Source organism: Pangasianodon hypophthalmus, chromosome 3 (genome assembly GCF_027358585.1).
Source record: "Pangasianodon hypophthalmus isolate fPanHyp1 chromosome 3, fPanHyp1.pri, whole genome shotgun sequence".
Classification (NCBI taxonomy): Eukaryota; Metazoa; Chordata; class Actinopteri; order Siluriformes; family Pangasiidae; genus Pangasianodon; species Pangasianodon hypophthalmus.
The window spans coordinates 5,012,062-5,035,831 of record NC_069712.1 but is presented as its reverse complement, the minus strand read 5'-3'; the positions used below and the strand labels follow the sequence as shown (position 1 = coordinate 5,035,831).

The following is a 23,770-nucleotide window of genomic DNA, read 5'->3' as shown; positions in this document are numbered from 1 at the left end:
TTCTCTCCAGGTAGAGATTCAGAAATCCAGCGAGCTGCTATTTGCTCCCCCGGGTGTAATTGCATTAAATGTACATAAACAAAAAGGAACAGATCTTTTTCAATGTCTGCTTTTCTACTGTGTCTAGGCCAGAAGTGCTTAATGAGGAGAGGCGCTTTTGCCTCTGGGGCAGCAAAATCTCTCCCTCGCCCTCTCTCTCTCTGTCTCTCTCTCCCCCTTTCTCTCTCTCTCTCTCTCTCTCTCTCTCGGTGTGGAATGGAACGAGGCCACGTTAGACACAAACGAAGTGCCGTGCTGTGTTATTTCCCTGCTGTATTAACGCTTATGTTCTGTTTCTCTGCCATCCCCATGTCCCTCTTGATCCATTCTCCTCGCTCTTCCATTCTCTTCTCTATTTCTGTCGATCTTTCTATCATCAGCTTCGTCCTTCCCCCCATCACTTCCTTTCCCTCTCGCTGTCTCCTCCCCTCTGCTTTTAGCTCTGTCTCTCCCCCTCTCTCTCTCTCCCTCTTGCTCTATCTTTCTGTAACTAGGCTGGGGTCAGGTAAGGTAGGGAAACATACGCGCACACACACACACACACACACACACACACACATACACTGAACTATATCTCCTCCACCTACACTACAGAATGCGATGGCCTTGACGCTTCCTCTTAAAGAAATACATCAACCAAAATAACCCTAAAATATACCCTGCTAACACCTACTGATAGCATGGGCACCTGTATTAGCTGTGTTACGGTACATCACGATGTGGCGTAACAAAATGCTTCCGCGAGCTGCTGGTGGCTTTGTGGGCGTGTTCTAAAATCCAGGTTGTGCAGGCTTATCTCTCAGGAGTAAAGTGCATGCCGAGTTGAAGGTTAGATCTGCGCCTCAGTGAAAAGGAGGCTAAAACAGGTTCCCTGTAGATTTTTAGACACATTTGTGTTTGTTAAGTAGACTTGAGGTTGTGCTGTTATAGGAAAATAATCAAAGACAGGGTGATAAGATGGCTGTTACCAATCTGGAATTCCAATTACAGTACATCCTGAAGTGTTTTATTCTTTTTATTCATTTTTATTCCACAGCAATTTGCCAGCAATTTCATTTTTTTTTCTTTATTAAAAACGAAGCACATTTTATCATTTCATAGTTACGTTTAATGTTGAGGAACGTCTGCGTAACATGTTGCAATGTGAATTAGAGCTCTCTCATGCGCTGTGAAGCTTCTTCAGTCTTTACACACATGCCCAGACACACACACACACACACACACACACACACACACAGGCCACTTATACAGTAATTAATGCAGGTAAGAAGAAGAAGAGGCCTTTATTTGCCACATATACATTACAGCACAGTTAATTTACACTATGCTACACCTAACCCTAAACCTCAGGGGTTTTTGTTTTGTTTTGTTTTGTTGCTTTTTTTTCCCTCAATGAGACCTGACCATCACACCCATACGTGTTTTTGATCATACCATTCCAGATTTGCTGTTATAATAACCTCCACTCTTCTGCGAAGTCTTTCCACTAGATTTTGGGGCGTGGCTGTGGGGATTTGTGATCATTCAGCTACAAGAGCATTAGTGAGGTCGGGCACTGATGTTGGTGAGGAGGTCTGGGGTTCAGTCAGTGTTCCAGTTCATCCCAAAGGTGTTCAGTGGGGTTGAGGTCAGGGCTCCACTCCAACCTTTCACTCAAACCATGTCTTCATGGAGCTCGCTTTGTGCACAGGGGTATTGACATGCTGGGACAGGTTTGGGACAGGTCTTAGTTCTGGGACAGGTCTTAGTTCCAGTAAAGGGAAATTGTAATGCTACAGCATACAAAGACATTCTATACAATTGTGTGCTTCCAACTTTGTGGGGAAGAACCACATATGGGTGTGATGGTCAGGTGTCCACATACTTTTGGCCATATAGTGTATATCAGACTCATAATGTTGTCATAATGTTGTCTTATATATATATATATATATATATATATATATATATATATATATATATATATATATATATATACTGTATATCATTACTCTAGACTTAGCCTTTGCTTAGGACGTCTGGAAAAAATTTAGTGTATAAGCCATTAGTTTCGACTGAGCCTCCCTACTGAGGTAGATTTAGACGTCTATACAGTGTATTTTGTTTCTTTATAGCAAGTAATAGTACATCTATTGTGAGTAACTCTGTTGTAGTGTAATGTGGCCTACATGATTGTGTAGAGTCATGATACAGAGCCTAAAGCGGTGCTAACCTCAATGTTTAAAATAGAAACAGGAGGGAAGAGAAATGGCCTTAGCATGGAGTCAGCTACAGGCTCTACATTAACACCGCACATCTGTGATTGAATTAGGTCTTTTAAAAAAAGGGTTGAAAATGAAAACCACAGTTTTGCACCCTCATGTTTCTAAATATCTCCTTCTGCTAAGCTCGTGTGTATATGACGATTTCTCCTGTAAAATTAGCTGAATTTGGAATGATGCATATTAATTCTTTGCAGCAAACAAAAGTGAACGAAGATAATCCAGCTAATTAGCTCATTAACAGGCTTGTCCTGCATTGACATAGGTGTGTGTTAGAGTGAGGACAACACTGAAACCTGCACCAAAACCACATCCAGTACCGCAGGCAACACCATGAAAACTGAAGAGAGAAAAGTGAAACATCCGCGTCGAGCCGAGAGCTGCAAAAGCAGGCTGATGTTTTTAGAGATAATGTAGTTACTGTAAATTTGCTACATGTAAAAAAAAAAGATGAAAATTGAACGGAATAAACAAACAAGCTGTGGGACATGCTTGTTAAGAACAATAGGTGAAAAAGTAAAGCTGTGAGAATTGCTACCTGCACTGAATTTCAATTTGGCAAAAGCACACATTCCACAGACATGGACTCATTTTCTTGCACATATCGCTGGTTTGAAATGTTTGTGTCTATAAAAATGTTTTTTTTTTTTTTTTCTCAAATAGATTTTGAAGCTCTTTTGCTCTCAGGCTGTGACTTTCTGCTCTGTGCAGCTTGGGCTGGTCTGAATGCTGAGTCAGCGTTTTGTTTGCACTTTTTTTCTTTTTCCTCTGGAGACTGGAACAAGCCAGTGATTTTTTTCCTCTGGTGTAGTCTGGAGTTTACTGTCTCTCAGCATATAATCTGTCCTGGTTTACCAAAACTCTTATCACATAGAGTTGAGTGCAAAAGTTTGCATCCCCTATGGATTTTCAAAGGGAGAAAAATTAAATATAGCTTTATATTATAATTAATTTTCTAAAAAAAATATAGAATTCCAAGATGTTAAAAAATAAATATATGGTGCAGGCTGCAGATAGATAGATAGATAGATAGATAAATACATGTACTTACTAATGAAATAAAAACTTATTTAAGCTTAATTAATTACTTTAGAAAAGAAGTTGTTTAGCCCTGAACCATTTGCTCTCCAGACCTGATTTAAAGTATTGGACTTGATTATAAACTTTTTACGGAATACAAACTTTTGAACTGCTATTTTGTCATTTTGAAGAAAAATCTGTAACATAAGACAATAAAAGCCACGTTGCTATAAACTGCATTTCTATGTCTTCTTCAATGCTAGTAGCCAAGAAGTAAATTCTAAGTCTAATCAGTTTGGGTTACATGTTATGTGTTAGGCTTCATACCACCTTCACTGGCAGATTAACAAAACAAGCTAATGGTACTAGCTACGCACACTTACCAGAGGTACCACCGAACTTTGCTACTTTTTTCCATGCTATTTTTTCTTCGTAAAGTCTCTATACACATTTAATGAGAGGTAGTATATGAGAGGATTAAACGGAAACCAAGGTTATAAGTTTTCCTTCCATTTTTGCATGTCAAACTGTAAACAGCGCTAACTGCAGGTAGGAACTAAAGCAGGGAACTAAAGAAACGTCAGACCATGCGTGCCATGGGATCAGTCTGAGAATCATTCAAACCAGTTGTTTGGATTTGTCACTTTACCGCATCATACCTGATTTGCATAGAAGTGAGAAAACATCAGTTTTAATGTTGCTTTGTCACTGAAATGACAAAGGTCATTACGTGATGTCATTACATTACATGATATGTAAGTACATAGATAATGAATGATCGCCTTTTGCTTGGTCACTTGCTGGTGTGAACATAGGGATGGACGGGCATCCCGTTCGGAGTGTGTTCCCGGGATATGATCCGGATCCACCACGACCCAGAGCTTTTCCAAGCATTTCCATGCATTTCAGTGTAACGAACATACAGTGTATAACTTCTTGTATGTGACAAATAAACCTTGAAACCCTGACTAGGATAAAGAGCTTAATGAAGATGAATGAATGATGTGCTCTTTTTATTAAGTATTTATTGTTATGGTATGAAAATATTTGCATCTGACTGTAGAGACTACAATGAAACCTTTAAGAAATCCGAAAAAGGGCTGTGACAAAAAAACCCTGTTTCAGGGGAAAATAAAACACTTCTCTGGACCGAGCATTTATTTAGGACAGCTGGTAAAAACTCCTCAGTGTAAAATCGAGCCATTAGATTCGAGTTAGTCTGCCTGCTGAGACAGATTTCGACATCTAAACAGGCAATTGGATAAAAATGGGAAAATACTGAGTGACTGCACAGACTCGATAATTAGATGCTGCTAATGGACACAGAGCTGTTTATAGAATCAATGCTACTTCTTCATGCCACCCTGGTTTCATATGTAAACACACAACCTGGCAGCGTTACTACAAATCCTTGAAGCGTGCTGAAATAATCCCAGTTACTGGCTCACTAAAACCTGCCAAACATCATACATACATAATCAGATGCTAAATTAAAGCAGCTCGGAGGAAAAAGATCTAAAGTCAATATGAGCTAGAGTGTTGATATGTGTGCCGTACCTTCCACCGCTCTCTTGAAGAAGACTTTGCAGCTCCCGCAGGTGACAACGCCGTAGTGGCACCCGGACGCCTCGTCCCCGCACACCAAACACACTTTAGCCGTCGAGGATGAGTGTCTTAGAGGAGCGCTGTGATGAGAACACACACAAAACACTTCATTTAGTCGTAACAAACCAATAACGGCATCAAAGCTGCTTTATACCACAGTGCTGAGTTCTCAGATCTGATTGGCGAGAAGGTGTTGATTTAATTTTCTAAAAAATTAAGCGATGGCTGCAAATCATAGGTTTATATTAATTCGCTCATTCTAATAAGTTATCGTTTCTATAGTAACAGCTCATTCACAGAGACTCCAAATAAACAGATTAAAAAATGTGCTGCTATTAAACAATGACAAAATGTATAGTTGTTGCCCAATAAAGATTTCTTTAGGGAGACGTTTATTTATTTTACATCTATGGAAGGAGTCTCCAGTGTCAGAGATTTGGAACAGTAAGTTTTCTGTCACTTTGTACTTTGTTGTTTCTCTGCTTTTGTTTTTATCTTAATAACTTCAAGAGAGAAATAAGGATAAAAAAATTGAGAGAATGATTGCTTACAGCTGCTATAACAACTAAAAATGAGAATTAACTTGTTTCCCAGAGGTTCCAAGATTTAATGTAACTATAAATGGATAAAAAGTGTTAGTCTTTGTCACAGTAGCGCCGATATGAAGCTGAACTACTACACCCATAAGCCATTGCAGGGCACATGCTCACTGCAGGCATCATGTCACATGACCACGAGCACCTGAATCACGTTGTACAATCGTCACAGGTATTTAAGTCACGTATTGTAGAGCAAGCCTTGTCAGTAGTAATCGTATCATGCTCATGTTGTTGTCTAGACTTATATAATAATCTTCAGGGTGGTAACAGTAACTATTCTTAATCACAGGACCAATAGTCTGCTTGATTATTTTTCTATAACAGCACAACCCTAAGTGTTTTATTCCTTGCTGCTGGCTTTATGGCTGGATGCTAACACTTTGGGTTTGGCCTTAACTGAAAACCTGAAATATGAATTGTCACAAGCTAATGTGGGGAAAAAAGGAAAGCAGTAAGATGCAAACTGTATTTTTCTTTATTAAAATGTTCTTTTTGAAGGAAATTAGAGAGCACAGACTAACTGAACAATCTGTGAAGTAATATTGTAGGTTAAACCACAATGACTTAACCAATGCTTTGTGGTTAACCTCAAGACTGACTAGAGAGCAAACAAAGTAAGCAGCTTATTTATTATTTATTGCATACTGTTCAAATCCCCCCATGGAGAAAGTATGCCCTGATCTGTGTGCTGTGAAGTGTGTGCGTGGATGTAATGTGTTTCTCCCACCGTTCCCAGGCACCCAAAAGAGTGCAGCATATGTCAGTGACTCACAACGTATGCTTCGTCATTTTGCTCCAGATCATGAGGTTTTCAGAGGTGGTCCCCTGAGACAAGCTCCAAACCAAACAACAGCTCCCACTGCTACCCTTCATGCTCAAAACAGGCAAGTTACACCCGCAACAAACGACAAACCGCCAGCCGTTTGGGACCGGCACGTATAGAGTAATGCAAGATAACAGAACAGCTACAGAGAGAGAAAAAAAAAGAGAAAGAGAGGGGAAGTTTTTCATCCTGTGCCCTCCAAATGCAATCGAAACAGTCAAAAGGAGAAAAAAAACCTGAGGCGTGCACTCCAAATAGTCGGGCTGACTCGGCAGAAATCCGATTAAGTCGGGCAGAGAAACCTGACATAGCGTGAGCGTGCAGAAGTGTGGCATCGCCTCTGAGCTGAAAGTCACCCTCTCAAACACGGCAAGCTAATCGACTCTCATCTCGTAGAAATGACTAATGAGAGCATTGAATTCCTCTGTCACAGCTCTGCTATTATTCATTAAAAGCTGTATTAACAGATTAATGCTTTTTATACCACAGCCCTGTTGAATTCTCGATTCTGATTGGTCAGAAGCTATTGATTCATTTTCAATAACAGCAGCTCGGACAGTAGTTCCAGCTGCAAGGCAAATCACAGGTTTATATTAATGCACTCGTTCTACATTAACCCCCAAAAATCAAAGGAATTAAATAAGTTGATAAACTCTCTGTTTATTTAACATTTATGGAAGGAGTCTCCAGTGTCAGCGCTTTGGAACAGTCAGAGGTAAAGCTTTAACTTTAAGTTTTCAAATGTGGGAAAGTCTTCCTGTTTTTCACTAACATGCTGCATCTTGTGTCTTACTAACTTTAAGAAAGAGAGATAAAAGAGAGGCTGATGAGGGAAAGGCTGTTTATAGCTGCTATAATGTAAGTGACTAACGTCTACATCATTAAATGTAACTGTAAATGGATGAAAAGTATGACTTTTTTAATTAAGAAAACATGTACTGTGGTATAAGAGGAATAAAACACTGTTATTGGAAAAGAATCAACTCCACGGTGATAACAATAACTCCTCTTTGTCATCCCACTCCGCCACTGATTATTTTCCTATAACAGCATTCCTCTAAGTGTTTTTTCCCACCAGTATTTTTACATTTTGTGCAATGCTCATAATTTTATGGTATTGACAGAGAACCTATTCCTCCCTTTCTCTCACTCTCTTTCCTTTCCCTTTGCTAATGAGCTCCCTCCCATCACAATCAATAGTGCATGGTAATTGTCCGCTTAACATTCTGACAACATCATCGCATCCTAACGAGCCGTCTGCTCTCGGAGGCACACTCGGCTTCGAGCGAGAACTTGCAGCGCCTCCCTGACACAATCAGGGGAGCTGATCTAATTCTATCGCGCCAGTCTAAACACGCATTCAATTTGTTAGCGGCTTTAGCTCGCCCCTGGCGAGCCAGACGATTTGAAGGCCCTGAAGAGACGATCACTGTGGGCACTTGGCACGCGTGATTAAAAGAAGCCCAGCTGCGTTGAAGTTGAATTTCACAAATCTTTTTCACTCCTGAAAGCCTTGTGGTGAAGTGAGAGCAGAAAAATAACAGTGATGTGAGACGAGGCCACTCCTCCTGTGAAAGGCAGTGGGTCAGTGTCCACTGTTCGAAAACCGCTGACGTGTATAGAGCAAAACTGTGGCAGTGTTGTGAGAGAAACATCAGGCCGTGTGCTAAATTTGAGGTAATAACACTCCATTAAACTAATGCTGTATGACGTGATGAACAACAAGCGCAGATTAACTGAATTAGCTGTATTAGCTGCAATGTTCAGAAATGTGGGCTGAAAGCAGCTGCAACTGGCAGAAGTTGACGTCTATTTCTAGTAATTGTTAAATGTGCCATATTTGTGTCTGTGGACAAGAAACCGCAGGTTTTTTTTTCCCATAATGCATGCAGGAAAAACACTTTCACCTGGATTCTCTACCTCTGCTGCAAAAAGCACTGTGTTCTTGTGAAGCCAAATATCACAGATTATGTTAAAAAACAAACTTAAAGCAGCAGATCAATTGTTCACACAAGGAATAAAACATGCTGATTTAGGAAAATAATCCATGCCAAGTCTGTGGAATATAGCGGAATTACTGTTACCACCTCAGAGATCATTATTCGTATCTATAGCAGCACATCTTGGATTGTTTTTCTTTCCTCTTGTACCACACCAATTTGCCAACCATTACTTCTTTTTTAAACTTGTTAAAGAACAACCATCACACTTTTTTTTCTCACTCTTTAGTTACATTAAACGTCATGGAACAGCCATGAACCAAATTAGTTCCTGTTCTCATTTACATTACAGCAGCTATAAACAGTCATTCCCTCACCAGCTTGAAGGCTTTCTCATGCTGCAAAACTTTACAAAGTGCTGTTACAAAGTGCTGACACTGGCGACTCCTTCCATAAATGTTACATAAACATCTCCTTACAGAAAAACTCCACCATAGCAACAGTTATGCCATTTTTTGTTGTTTTTTATCCAGTTGATATGGAGCATCCCTTATGAATTCCTTATGAATGAGCTGTTACTATAGAAACTATAATTTATTAGATTTTGCACATTAATATAAACCTTTCAGTTGGAACTACTGTTATAGAAAATTAATCAACACCTTCTGACCAATCAGAATCGAGAATTCAACATCGCTGTAATATAAACTCTTTTAAGGCAAATTCGTAAGTACAATATCACAGTAAATTGCACAGTATAAAATTTACATTGCTGCAGTAAATTAATTTAATTTATGTTATATAATTAATTGAATAAGCAGAGGTGAACGTTTCAGCCCGAGATGTTACACTAATCTGTGGCCGTGTGTATGATAACTTTAACTGCTAATGGCAAACAATTATTCAATTATCTCTTTCGCCTAACTAGTAAGCAGAGCATGATGCATAAATGGCAAACAATTATTCAATTTAACTTAAAGCATATGATTACATAATTACAGATATTAAAGGTGTGTAGTTATGAGAGTGTGATAATTGACTCTGGACAGATGAGGGATGTAACTTTATTAAAGGTACTTTGTTTTTTATGCATAAAATAACTTTATTTTTCTTCTTCTATTTTTCTATATTTCTTTTTCTATCTTCTATTTTTTCTTGTTCTGAAAGATAATTGTAATGTTTTTTTAATACGTTTTTTTTAAATACTTATTAAGTACATATTTAAATGAATTAGCGTCTACATTTTTTTTCTTTTTATTAGCCGTATTTTTACTAAGGTTCTTGGCTACTCTACTCCCCATACTATATCTTAAGACAATATATACAACAACAGGGTTTCAAATATAATCTTGCACAATAAAGCAAGATATATCCTTTACAAACACACAGAAGTGTCAAGGCTTCAGCACACAAGTGTAAAAAATGCTTTATGTAAATGTAAATCCGTTCCACTACGCGGCAGATGTTGAAGCTGAATGTGGAACTGATGGGAACTGATAGGAGGCTGCGTTAGACACGGAGGCGCGAGCATTCTCAGGATTGTTTGGATTCTGCGTGCTTTACGGCTCTTTAAGGAGTCCCGAGTCAGCTGAGATCTGCAGTAGCTCGGCGCCAAGCTTCACGATCGACGAGAGACTGACAGATTGGCTGCAAAAAGACATGACCTACGAGATAACCCTGTTCACACAATGCATGTTGGAGTTGTCAGGTGCCAATCTTCAGCGTGTAGCTTCTTCTGTGGCTGTTTAGAGAGTTTAGACAGTTTTTGGCCTGGTGCCTAAAATAAAAACCCTCTTGTCGATTGAACTGTTGAACTATACGCTGCTCCAGGATCTCTGCTGGAGCTGTAGGAAGTGTGATGCTTAAAGGGGCAGTCTGTAATTTTTAGAGCTCTCTGCATGAAATTGGAATGAAAACACTGGGAAGTTTTCCTTTTCCATCCCCGAACCATGTGCAACTCCTCTGCTGAGACTATATAGCGTCTTTACTTTAGTTGGCTTTACTGGAAAATGGGCCAAGTCGAGCAGATATGCTCTGGCTAATTTCAGAGCCGGGGCTAATTTCAGGGCCAGAAAATGTAAGCTACTTCAAATTTCACATTTAAATTCACATTTCAAATACTTAATGGATACGTATAAAGTTTTAGTATGTGGTATATGCGTTTATAAACATTGGAGTTGAATAACTTTGAGAAATGGCAAAGGAGTACGTTAGGTGTAAGGAATAAAACATATGCTGTTATAGGAAAGTAATCAACAGCAAGGTGGTGTGATGCAGTACAACATGAAGATGAGTTACTATAACCAACCTGACACTGATTATTTTCCTATAACAACATGTCCTGAAGTGTTTTATTCACCTTACAACATATATATATATATATATACACATATATATACACATATATATATATATATACAACATATATATATATACATATATATAGCAATTCACCACTGATTACATTTTTATTTATTTATTTATTAAAGAGTATCACACTTTTTATCCATTTGTAGCTACATTTAATGTTTGGAATGTCTGTGAAACAAATTTGTTCCTGTCATCACTTATGTTATAGCAGCTATAAATAGTCATTGTCTCATTTTTGTCATGAGAAACTGCAAAACAAACATTTCTTTTCCTGTGTCGAAAAACTTACTGAAATTTGCAAAGGGCTGACACTGGAGACTCCTTCCATGAATGCTAAATAAACATCTCTGTACAGAAAAGTTCGAAGATATTAAAGATAACGTATTAGAACGAGTGCATTCATATAAACGTGTGATTTGCCTTGTAGCTGGAACTACTGTCAGAGCTGCTGTTATAGAAAATGAATCAACAGCTTCTGACCAATCAGAATCAAGCATTTATAGCATTCTATAAAGTCCTGTTCTCGCACAAGCGTAATACTCAGCGTAATACTCATACGCACATGATCAGGCGACTTCGCATAACTTCTTGTACACTATATTATATTATATATAATATCTTGTACTCTCATGTTTCATTTTCCAAATATCTTTTTTTTTTTTTTACACTGAGCACATGGAGATTGTTTTCAAGAGCCTATCGAAACAAGGACTCGTTTCTGTAACCTATTCTACATCCCTGCCTCTTCAACAGCTGTTTCATAATTAGTCTGCAGGCAGATAATACACTTTTATAATTCCAGGGACATGCTGTTGGTTCTGCACACTTCAGTTTGTTTCAGCTCGATCATTTCACTGGGCTAGCTTGAGCTGCAGAGAGAGAAATTTGGGGTTACCCACAATTCTGTGCTGCAGGCCAGTCTGTGTGAAGTGCAGACATAACGTTTAGGCTGTGTAAAGTCATTTTGTCTGCTTCCTTGTTTGTTTTACCTAATCTACCTTCAGCTTGCACTACATTCCAAGATGAATGTTATATAAATACTTCATACTGAAGAGGCCACTTCTGAGGGAAAAGGTGGCCGCTATTTCACCGCTTCACCGAGTTTCTCTCTCTACAGCTGACCGGGGAGCCATTTTCTCCTAATAGTTCAGAATTCTCAGCCACTTAGTGCTTTCTGTCAGCCTGTGCAAGCCAATATGTTAATTGTCTGCCCACTTATAATGCTACATTAAAGAAGTTCCCTTATGCTCATTTAAGCACACTTACGTAACGTTAAATGTGCTGTGTGTGATGTTGAAAAGGCTTTCTACTTATTGAGAAATCCTGTTTTTATATGCATTATAAATATGCAATGCTTTTTTTTTAAATATAATTCCTGTCTTTGAAAAAAGCTCATAATTAGTTACGATTACATGCATCACTACTCGAGTATATGACTTCATAATAGCAGGTTACATACATGACATACATGAACATGACCGTGTCTTTATGTTTTTACAGAAGCTCTGTGCTGCCACGCATGAAATAAAAAAAAAAATTCTCAACAATATTACGTTATTACATGAAAATATGACATTTACACTATCCACACACCTTGGTGTGTTCTGTTGCTGTTTACTTAAAACCCTGCTGTTTAGTCGTAAACTTCAAAAAATGTAGAGCTTTTATCCCAGCAAACAAAAAGTTAAGCTTCCGCTAAGCCTACATTTATCGATCTTTTCACTTCTTCACTTCTTCTGACTTTGTGCCTACAGACACCACCTGACTCTTTCACATATTTCTATTCTTCTCTGCAAGGCACCGAGCCAAGTGAGTGAGACATGTTCGGAGGGGGAAGAAGAAGGGCCTGCAGGTATACAAAAACAGTGAAACTTAAAAAAACACACACACACACACACACACACACACACACTTCACTCTATCACCTTCACACATCTCCTCTCACCTGCATCCCACCTGCACACACCTCTGCATGGAGAGAAAGAAGAAAAGGAAACGTGTGGTGGAACCAGACAGACTGGTCGCTTTGCTCTTCGCCTGGGCTGGCTACCGGATCTGAGATCGGAGCTGAAAGTATCACTCTAGGAACTGTGGCAAAAGCCTGACTGACAGAAAGTAGTTGTTTGGCTGAGTTTTTTTCGCTGCATAATTAAAATACTTGACTGGCGCTTATGAAGACAGCATAAGGGTTTGGCTAGCTCTTGTCTTTTGGTTAATGGACGATAGCGTCATAGAAGACTTGGATAAAATCGTAGAGACGTGGATAAAATCGCTATGACCTTCAGTGTCAACTTGCAAAACTTCTTCATATTTAATCATTTGATTAGGAGAATCTGCACCTTATCTCATTCGTAGCTGGTTGTTATTAGTCAGTGATATTAATTAGCACGGATGATGACTGGCCTGAGCAGAACCACGATTCTATCCCTCATCTGTTTTTAATACAAGAGTGTACAGTAAAATTTTGAATACAAGTGTGAAGTATAATTCCTGAAGCAAAAACTAATTTGTAAACACTGACACAGGTACATAAAGATGATCTGATGCATACCTTATATATAAGTATACCACAGTCCTGTTGAAGTCTTGATTCTGATTGGTCAGGAAGTGTAGAGAGTTTGTGCTAGCTGTAATTTAAATCACAGGTTTATATTAATGTGCTCGTTTCAATATCGTTTCTATATTAACAGCTGCTTCAGAGAGACTTGTATGGTGGACGCTCCATATAATCTAACCTTATTCATAAACTTATTGAAACAACAACGAAATATCATTGTTGATATTGTGACATTTTCAGTAAGTAGCTGTTTATTTTAACATTTACGGAAGGAGTCTCCAGGGTCTGTGTCCACTTTATAATGTTTTCTGCCAGGGGAAAGTCTTCAGAACAGAGGAGTTTGTACTTTCCGGTTTCCGATTAACATGATAAGCAGTCTTTGACTATTTATAGCTGCTATAACGTAAGTGATAACAGGAACTAATTTGTCTCACAGACATTCCACAACATTAAACTATACATGTAACTATAAACAGTACAATAAAAGTATGATGCGTCATTGTTTAACAAATTAAAAATTGTAATCATTGGCAAATTGCTGTCATATAAGAGGAGAAAAACCTGTTGTTGACTGTTTCACTATAATAGCACACACCCAGGTGCTTTTATTTCATACATATGAATACACAAATGATTTTTTAAAATCTGTTCCGATTCATATTGTATTTGTTTCTTCATATCATCACCTATAATTGCATGTATCGCTTGTTTTGTTTGTCTTATTGTGTATGATGCTTTGTCAATTATTACTTCCTGTCATAAAAACATAACCAGGGACAGGGGCTGCTAATCAGCTACAGCTAGAAGCCGCATGTACATTACATCTGTTGTGCAGCATGTAGCAAAGTTTATCTGTATTGTACTCATTAAAACAATCAATTGTACTCTGAATCATCAAAACTAAAGCAAAACAATGCAACACTGAAACACTGAAAACCTTAATCTTCATGGTATTTAGGTCATCGATAGTGAACCCAGGTGTTTTCTGTTCTCCTGCTTATTTTGGAGTTCACTTCCTTTCTTTTAACAAGCGATAGTAATCTCTTGCAGTCGTTGCTGATTTTCTGGTCTGACTCTGTGCTATTTGCGCATGAATTTGTTAACTATGACAAACCAGGCATCTTAATTAACCACAGCCACAGAAGCACACACACACACACACACACACACACACAAAATAAGGTACTAGCAGCCTGCAGGAGAATCCATTTTTTTCTCTCAAGGCTATTTTGAAAAACTTGTTTTATGACGTTAGCAAATTTTTTTTGTTTAGTTCGAAATTGGTGCAAAGCTCATGTACGCTATAGGGCATACTATATTTCCTGGAAAATCAGTGAGCTGATAGCTGTAACAGGATGTGCGGGGGATGAAGGTTTACATTTCAGAAGATGCCAGATCAAAACTGAAGCATCCTGTGAACAGTGAAGTCAATCTTACTGTAAAATGAGTGAAAAGTCCAAGTGCTTGTGATAACGCCGTACTCTAGACCTCAAGACAAATGTATTCACCAAACCTTTAACCAAGGATTAATGATATAATTCATCTGAGAAGACTCCATTTCATGAGTCGCAGTTTAATTACATCATGTCTTCTCATGGATTCTTTGCATGAACTTGCAAAACTGTAAATAACTGGGATTACTTTTTTATTAATGGCTAAAACTCCTTTCAGCAAAAATCGACAGACTTTCTGTCACGTCATTATTGAGCATGGAAAAACTCTCTGATACGACATAATGAGGAAACATTGACTCAAAATGGAGCCTGTCCTCTTCTCAGATAGTGGCATTATAAATCATTACAATATACGGGTGCGGTTCAAGTAAAGTCAACAGCACTGTGTGTTTACAGGATGTTCAGTATGAGCAGATTGTGAATAAGAGTCCAGGGATGAGCACAGGATAGTTTTTATGATTACAGCAGCAGAATTATTATAGGTGTAAAGCAAGGGTGAGTTTCAGGCATAACCATTTTGCGTTTTTGGGAAATCTTTAGGGTATCCGTATGGAACCACACCTAATAATTTATATTGTATAGTATATACATATTTTAAAAGTTTATTGACGTGGTGCGACAACTGCCTTTAGGCTTCCATTACGGATAAAATATAATGATATGAAATTTTAAATAATTATCTGTTCTTTGCTCAGCACATATAAATGTCAAACTCTTGGAATTAATTGCACATATGCTGAAAAAGGGTTGGAATATTACTTTAATCATAGTTCATTTCACCATTTCTAGGAAAACTGTGCCAACTCATTATTTTTATATTTTTCAAGACCATTACGTATCTTAGCAAGGAATAACGAATCCAAATAGTTCTACTCATAGGACTTGTGTCTTGAGAAAAACGATGGACACAGTGAGCAAGGTCAGTAAAAGGGTCGTTTTTTTTTTTTTATTCTCTTATGAAGCTAGATAATACTGTGCCCATGTAATATCTTAGACACATTTTTTTGCCCCATTTTCTCCCAATTTCCCACCCACTCACTAGCTCAAGCAGTTTGTGCTGAATGCAAAAAAGGCTAACTGTTAAAATCTCCAACATTCCCAAGTACTAAAACCTAATCGCTTTTTCTTGGAAACAGCGGGGCCTTTTGAGAACAAACCGTAACTGCCCCCCGTGGCGGCCCAATGCTAGTGCTACACAGAGCCACCCTGTGTATTCAGCACCTTTGCCGTAATACGCCTCACTATTTACACTAATCTGGCTTAGCGACAAGCCCAAAGATCCAAACAGTGCAGCCTCAAAGCACAGAAAGCTGCTTCATTAAAGCCACAAATCCCTTGCTTTTGGCAAACCTGTGACCCAGCGTTCACCTCGTCCCTCACTCCTCCTCTGTCTTCCTCTACCTGTCCTCTGTGTGAACGACACCTCCCTGATTTGCAGGTGACCTCCACGCTCGCATTATCCCAGCAAGGACAAACAGGAAAAACAAATCTCCAAAGAGTGAGGGATTATCTGGGGGGAGGATCACACAGAGCCAGGCCAGTCCTCTCAGCCCAGGAAGTCAGCACTCGCTACTGTTTTTTAAACAACGATCAAGCTGAACTTCCTGCCTAGACAGGAAGTCAACTATATATCATGTATAAACAGCAGAGGCCCAGGCTGCTACAGATTTCTGATAATCACTCGGGTCAACATGAAAAATGAGATGTGGGAAAACGGCTTAATCTGTCAATCTGTGCTTGGGTTCCAGTTTGTTTTTATGCACTCAGTGACCTCTTTATGCAGCTAACGATTTAAACAGCTGCCTGTATTCTACGGCAAACCTTTGCGGTTTGGATGTATTTTAATGCTTTAGAGCAATAAACAATAAGATCCAAACCAGGTCTTGATAATCAGCTGCAATTCATCTCCACCTTCTTCTTTTTTTTCCTCAAACCACACAGTGTGAGCATCTCAGACCAAAACATGAGTGTCCCTCAGGATCAGTCGAGGAATTATTGAGTAAATCCTGTGGTGTGTGCTACAGAAACTACCATGCAAGACTCCTTGGCTAATGAATGCTGGGTAATTGATAAGTGGCTTTCAAATAAATGCAGTAGAACAGTAGAAACACACCAATCAGATTTTTACACAGTGTCACTACACACTTTTGAAAAATCTACATATTGGTAAATACTCCGACTATCTGGCCACCCGTATCCTGGACCAGTGTGTGTCGTTTTCCCATTGCGTATCTCTACCCATGAAAATGGAGGAGTTTCTCAGGGTGGTGACTTGAGAGTAGGAAGATACTACATTTGAATGTAAATTAATTAAATTCAATAGATTCAAAGAGAATGGAAGCTAAGAACCCTTAATTATCCAATGAACCATTAAAACCCTGATAAAAGTAATGTGGTGAAAAAAGAAATGTCTATCTTTCCATTTACTTACTCTTTCTCTCTCTCTCTCTCTCTCTCTCACACACACACACACACACACGCACGCACAGTATTTACATAAAACTCTATGAAGATTCCTTTAAGGTGATTCCTAAGCAAAGGAAAGGACTGTTGTGTCCATTTCTGTCAGTATTCATGTGTTCATAATGATGTGCACTAAAAAGATGATAGATTATTATATAATATACCAAACAGTTGAGTAAGGAATAAAACATTTAGGGACATGCTGTTATAGGAAAATAATCAGTGACAGGGTGTTGTGTTGAGGCTCGACATGAAACAGTTACTGTTACCATCCTTAAGTCGATTATTTTCCTGTAACAACACCTTCCTCTTACACAACAATGGTTAACTGACAATTACAATTTTTAACTTATAATAAAGAACAAAACATTATACTTTTTATCCATTTGTTCATTTGTTCATGTTACCAAGAAAAAGCGCTCACAAAGCGCTCTCAATGGAGACTCCTTCTGTAAACGTAAGATACAGTAAATGTCACCATATCAACAATTATATAATTATACTGTTAACTTCCTGTTCATGTACATGTTCCTGTGTACAAGTTGTGATAGAAATGATGACATATAAGAACGAGTGCATTCATATAAACCTGTGATTTGTATTACAGGAGGCACTATTGTTGCTTTTATAGAAAATTATTCTGACCAATCAGAATCGAGAACTCAACAGCGCTATGAAATAAAGTGCTATCAAATGAACAGAGAAGTTAAAAAAAAAAAAGGCCACACTTCAGTCTTCTTTTCAAATCTCTTTTCAGTTAGGAAGAATTAGTATAAAGTGTGACTGAAGCGTCTCCCGTAGCTGTGTGACAGTGTGGAATATATTCCTATAGCGTTGCTCCTTACGCTGCCTGTGCCAAACCACTCTGCCAAGTTTGCTTACCGAATATATAGTTAATGACCGAGTGGCTTGCAAAAGTCAGAGGGTATGAAACCACAACCACAAGAAACAGCATACCCCTTTTCCAAAACACACACACACATATACACACACACACACACGCACAGAAAGACGGCGCACTCAGCTGGATAGGAGCCAGCCGCTTCACCCTCGTCCAGCAACCTCAGCACGTGATCCGCAGGTCCGTGTTTGGTTTTCACTCAGGCTTTATTTGACATGTAGCGATAGAATATCACAGCGCATGCCCCTCTTCAACACTCTCGTACAAGGCCACTTGCTGAGCCTCTCTCTCTCTCTCTTTCCCAGAGAAAGAAACCGGCTCTAGGAAGCCGACTGACCCTATGACCCTTCTCAAAGTACATGCTTTGAAAAAATATTATTAACATCCAGCACAGTTCTTCCAGATTAACAGTCGTGTGCCATTAAATTTATAAGGATCAGAAAAATGACATACGTTTCACAAACGATCCCATGAGTTTTTCCCCCCACATTTTTTGTTGATGTGAGTAATGTGATCATGTGAAAAACGTGTGAAGGTTGTGTCCTGAAATTGCACGACATCATATGAATAATATCTGATCACGTAAAAGAATAAAACCACATGACCTACATATGAAAAATCTGATGTACAGGTAGAAAAAATCCACATAGAAAAAGCAAGTGAAAGTAAATGAGTCATGCGAATTGTGAAAAATAAAACCACATGACCTGTATGTGAAATAATAACGTGAAAACGTATGAATAATGTGACAAAATCGCGTGTTAATAATTCAAGCCACCAAGCACTACATGTGAAATAAATCAATTGAATTGAAATCAATAAATCATTTATTTAAAAAAATCAAATGTGAAAATAACACCACATGACCTACATGTGAAAAATTAGCATGAAAATAATGATGTGATCTATGTGAAAAGAATTAAAAGAATCATGAAATAATCACGTGAAAAATATAACCACATGCCATACACGTTAAGTTAAATTAATTATGTAAGAAAGTCACATAATAAATGAAACAACATGCAATAGACTGCATGTGAAAATAAATGAATCATGTAGAAAAAATAAGACATGCACTACATGGGAAAAGTCCATAATGTATGAAAAGATACCATGCGACGCATCTAAAATCAGGTGATTATTCACATGAAGCTCATGTGATATCGCTAACTGCAATTTGTACCCAAAAAGAGCAAAGCGAGATACTTGCGTGACAAGTTGTGCATACGTGGATCCGTATGTGTTCGCCAGAGGTGAAGAAAAAGAGACGGAGATTAAATTCACTCGCCGGTCAAGAGGTTAAACTCAGGTTAAAAGCAGCGGCTCAGATAACCACCTGTCTCCATCAGATAGGAAGTACGAGGTTTGGTTACCAGACACATTAAACAGGGCTGAGCTCTCTCAGTGTCTACAACACATCAACACTCCAGGATGGAGATCTAGCTTTTCGAAGAAACAAATGACCGTTTTAGAAGTCACTGGACAATCACTCTGATGTCACTAATTAGCAACGAAAGTCTGTCATACTGATACTGAGACAGAAAAGTCCTGATACTGGAGACTCCTTCCGTCAATGCTAAATACACGTCTCCTCTGTGCAAACTCACCATGTCAACAATTATACGTTTTTTAATCAGTTTATTTGGATTGTCCATCATACATCTCCCTAAGTCTAAGTTATTAGAACGACGTATTAGAACGAGCTTATCAGCCGTCATCAGCTATTATTGTCAGAACTGCTGTTACAGAAAATTAATCAACACCTCCTGACCAATCAGGATCCAGAATGGCAACCCACTCGCATATTAACTATGTATCTGAGAAATAAACTTGGCAGAGAGGCAATAAACAGGCATTTAAAAAAAAAAAAGTGAAAAATGATTTGCCTGAATAATTTCACAATGAAATGATGTATCTTTCTCTTTTACGTACCTGTAATGTTTATGAAATTGTGTCTATAATAAATTGTGTCTATAATAAATGTCTAGCACTATTGCGGATCTTGTAAGCTAGAGTTTGAACCTGAATGCTCCAACTTTCCCATTTAGCCAGGACTTTCAGTGACATGAAACTAATAAGAAATGGTCACAATTTGTGTTTCATGATAGACAATGTGAAGATTAAAAAAAAAATTATTCTTTTTCTTCCTCGTTTTCTTCTTTCAGACTCATATTAGCCACGTCTTGTAACATCGCTCACTATTTGGACGTCTGAATTCTCAGTGGATAATTATATTCTCTAAATACTTTACTTAAATTATGACTCATGCTTATGATCCATACATCAAATCCACAAGCAATGGCACAAGCAATGTTGCCAGATTCGCGTCTTTCCCACGGGAATTGAGCACTTTTGAATTTTTCACATTATTTTTAGTCTGTGGGTTTGATGTTTAAGCAATCCATTCCATCCATTAATTATATATTGAAACATATCCCCATTTAACCAAAATGTGTTTATGACTAAGTGCTGAACTATAGAACATTTGTGCCATTGTACATACACTATATTTGCAATTTAAATAAATCAGTGAAGTTTATTTTATGCTACAGCAGGTCACAATGATGTTTACAGCTGCCCCATACAGAACAGTCTATACTGATGTTATTAGAAAGACTCGATGTCCATTGATGCACCAGCCTTAGAGAAGGTCAGGTTTACATAAAATAAAGCTCAGAGATTCAGTACAAAATGTAAAAGAACATTAGCTGAGCACGAGTACACAGGCACACACAAATGCACGTACGTACATCTCCTAGGACTATCAGTGTCCTTGTCTCATGACCTTTTTCAAATTTGGTGTGTGCACATTAGAGGATTACTGGACCATATGGCGGTTATTGAGGAACAATGCCTCACCTGTCCAAGGCGTCCACATAGACACACCAAACAACGCGAACTGAAAAGCTGAAAATAGAACACGGTGTAACCGCAAGCCTGCTGACCCAAATATACCGCAGAGCTTCAGGTCGTCAGATTTAATCAGAAAGGAATATTTCACGAGGGGGAAAAAAGAATGATGAATTACAAAAGCACAAAGGTGATATTTAATACACTGACTGACAGCTGTTTCATATTAAACCCCATCACCCTGTCCTGTTATAAATCACTCCTCAGTTTGCTTTGAAAAATAATGTAATATCAAAGCAGGCATATGATTACACCATACACAGGGTCTTAGATGTCATAAAAATGGAAAGTGAAGCTGAATGACTCAATTCAGTCACCCATCAAAGGCTCGCAGCAGCCATGCCACCCAGTGCGGCGAGCTCAGCGGGCACCGACTCCACCCGGAGAACGGGCACAGCGTCCGCACGCTGCCTCACACCCCCGCGGCACATGTGTATGCCATGTGCCTAAGCCAGATTCAGGATGCTTTCCAGGAACATTCTCTCACTCGCACTCGACTCGCCCTCTCGCTCTCTCTCTTTCTATCGAGCTCTCCATCTCTTGCATTTTTATGCGCATTTTTACACAGTTGAAATGGTTTAAATAAAAACCAGCAAGCGCTGCGTTCACTCAGGTGAGCCTTCTTTACAAACCACAACCCCCGCATGTTTTTTAATAAGGAGAAATATTTGCGGCGCTGCCCTTTCACTAACTCGCCTTGTCACTTGGGGTAAGAGATTTCCAGGTGATGTTCATGCTGTTCTAGGTGATGAACGGAGCTGTTCACTAAATCTGGACTCAGCACACAGCTCGCTGTATAACACTGTATATTTTATAATGAAATGCATTAGTGTAGCACTATATATGTCACTTTCCTGGTTAGCTTGGTGTTTAGATATATATATATATATATATATATATATATATATATATATATATATATATATACATAATGTATGTATTTATATGAAGGCAATTCATGCAAATGTCAGTATTACTGGAGAAACTAACACTGTAAGCACAAGCCCCGGTGGAGGCAGGTAAGGGGGAGGGGGGGGGGGGGGTGATTGTGCGGGGGAATCCCTTAATTGCCCACTTAGGCAGGGATTAAAGCAGAAACATTTTTCCTGAATTAAACTTTACAAGGTTGTAGGGAGTCTACGTTGGACAGTTTATGTTGTAACAGGGTGCAAAATGATATACACGGATCAGCCATTACATTAAAACCACTGACAGGTGAAGTGAATAACACTGATTATCTCATTACAGTGGCACCTGTCAAGGGGAGGGATATATTAGGCAGCAAGTGAACAGAACAGTCAGTTCTTGAAGCAGGAAACATGGGCAAGCATAAGGATCTGAATTGTGATGGCTGAATGACTGGGTCAGAGTATCTCCAAAACAGCAGGTCTATTGGAGTGTTCCCGGTATGCAGTGGTTAGTACCTAGCAACAGTGGTCCAAGGAAGGACAACCAGTGAACTGGCGACAGGATCACGGGCTCCCAAGTCTCGCTGATGCGTGTGGGGAGTGAAGGCTAGCCCATGTGTTCCGATCCCACAAAAGAGCTACTGTAGCACAAACTGTGTTTATCAACGTGTTTATTTGGAGTGTGCGAATTGGCACTACTATCAGAGGTGCTGTTTTAGAAAATTAGTCAACACCTTCTGACCAATCAGAATCCAGTCGTGTTGTGGTGTAATCCCATAATAATGCAATCTTTTATTTTAACATGGTTAGTAATGGATTAAAAACATCAGTGTCATGAAAACAGTTGAGTACCGTATACACGGTGTTGTTGTGCAAGCAGGCTTCTATCTGTAATTATGCTGTTTTATTAACTCCATCTGATAGCTGCTGCTCGGTATCTGCCAATATGAAGAGAGATAAATGAAGCAGCAGAGCTCTTATCTGGAGTCTGGACACCACAAAGAGCAAGTTGGAGAAAAAGAAGGAAACCACAGGAGACCTGCTTGCATAACAGAAATCGGGAGAAAGAGAAGAGAAAAAGAGAGAGTAACTGTAGTCCGTCCTGAATTCAGCTCTCTCCGTCTGGCTGATGCTGAAACTGTGGCAGCATAATCATTCCTGTCACGTCACACTTTTAATGAATCATAACACAGCAGCGCAGTCGATTCAGACATCCTGTATAAATAAAGCTGTGCCTCTCTGAGATCTCGGGCGCAGAGAAATCACCCCTCTCCCTCCCCAGTCCACCGTCTCCCACAAACACTGTCCTTCATTGTTCCGGGGATATTAAAGCCTGCCGATGAAGGTGTGCCCTCGCCATCCATACCCTCTCGTAAATATTTCGGCATGAAGGCTGAGCTTTATTCAGGCGCTGTGTGCTTTAACAGTGCTGAGGAAAAATAAAGCCGAGGCTTAAGTGCGGGTGCAGGATTCATCAGCTTCCAGAGCTATTACTGAGCTTTTAGAGACTAAAAAAGAAAGGGGAAAGGTGTAGACTGCTAGCCAACTTCTGATTGGATATGGAAAGCTTCCTGGAAAGCAATTCACTCTGGCAGTCCAGCACTGTGGGCTCCTTTTTTTTTTTTAATCGGCCGCTTTAATTACTTTTCTGTGGGCTTGAGTTTGGTCTCGAGAGAAATTCAGAGTGCTTAAATTTTATTCATACAGCAATACATTTCCTTTTCATACAAAAAGCAGGAGTGGGACTAAACGCTGAAACGTTACGAAGTGGGTCGGGTTGGTTGCACGTTCCTTCATGCATGTCGTAAATTCCTCAGGTATATTAATGACTAGTTTCATCACAGCTATGAGATGACTCCTTATGCGAGAATGCAGAACCCACAGTACAGGTACCTCGTGATATCAATAAACTTACACACT

The 23,770-nt window shown here is 39.0% G+C and overlaps 1 protein-coding gene across 1 annotated transcript in view; it reads right to left on the bottom strand.

Annotated features, from left to right (window-relative positions):
- The window catches only part of nr3c2 (nuclear receptor subfamily 3, group C, member 2), a 108,008-nt gene that overhangs the window by 45,876 nt on the left and 38,362 nt on the right, over window positions 1-23,770 (bottom strand). Inside the window, exon 3 of the mRNA XM_034302676.2 lies at window positions 4,878-5,005. Within this exon, the coding sequence (XP_034158567.1) occupies window positions 4,878-5,005 (128 nt within the window). The remainder of the gene's footprint in view (window positions 1-4,877; window positions 5,006-23,770) is intronic.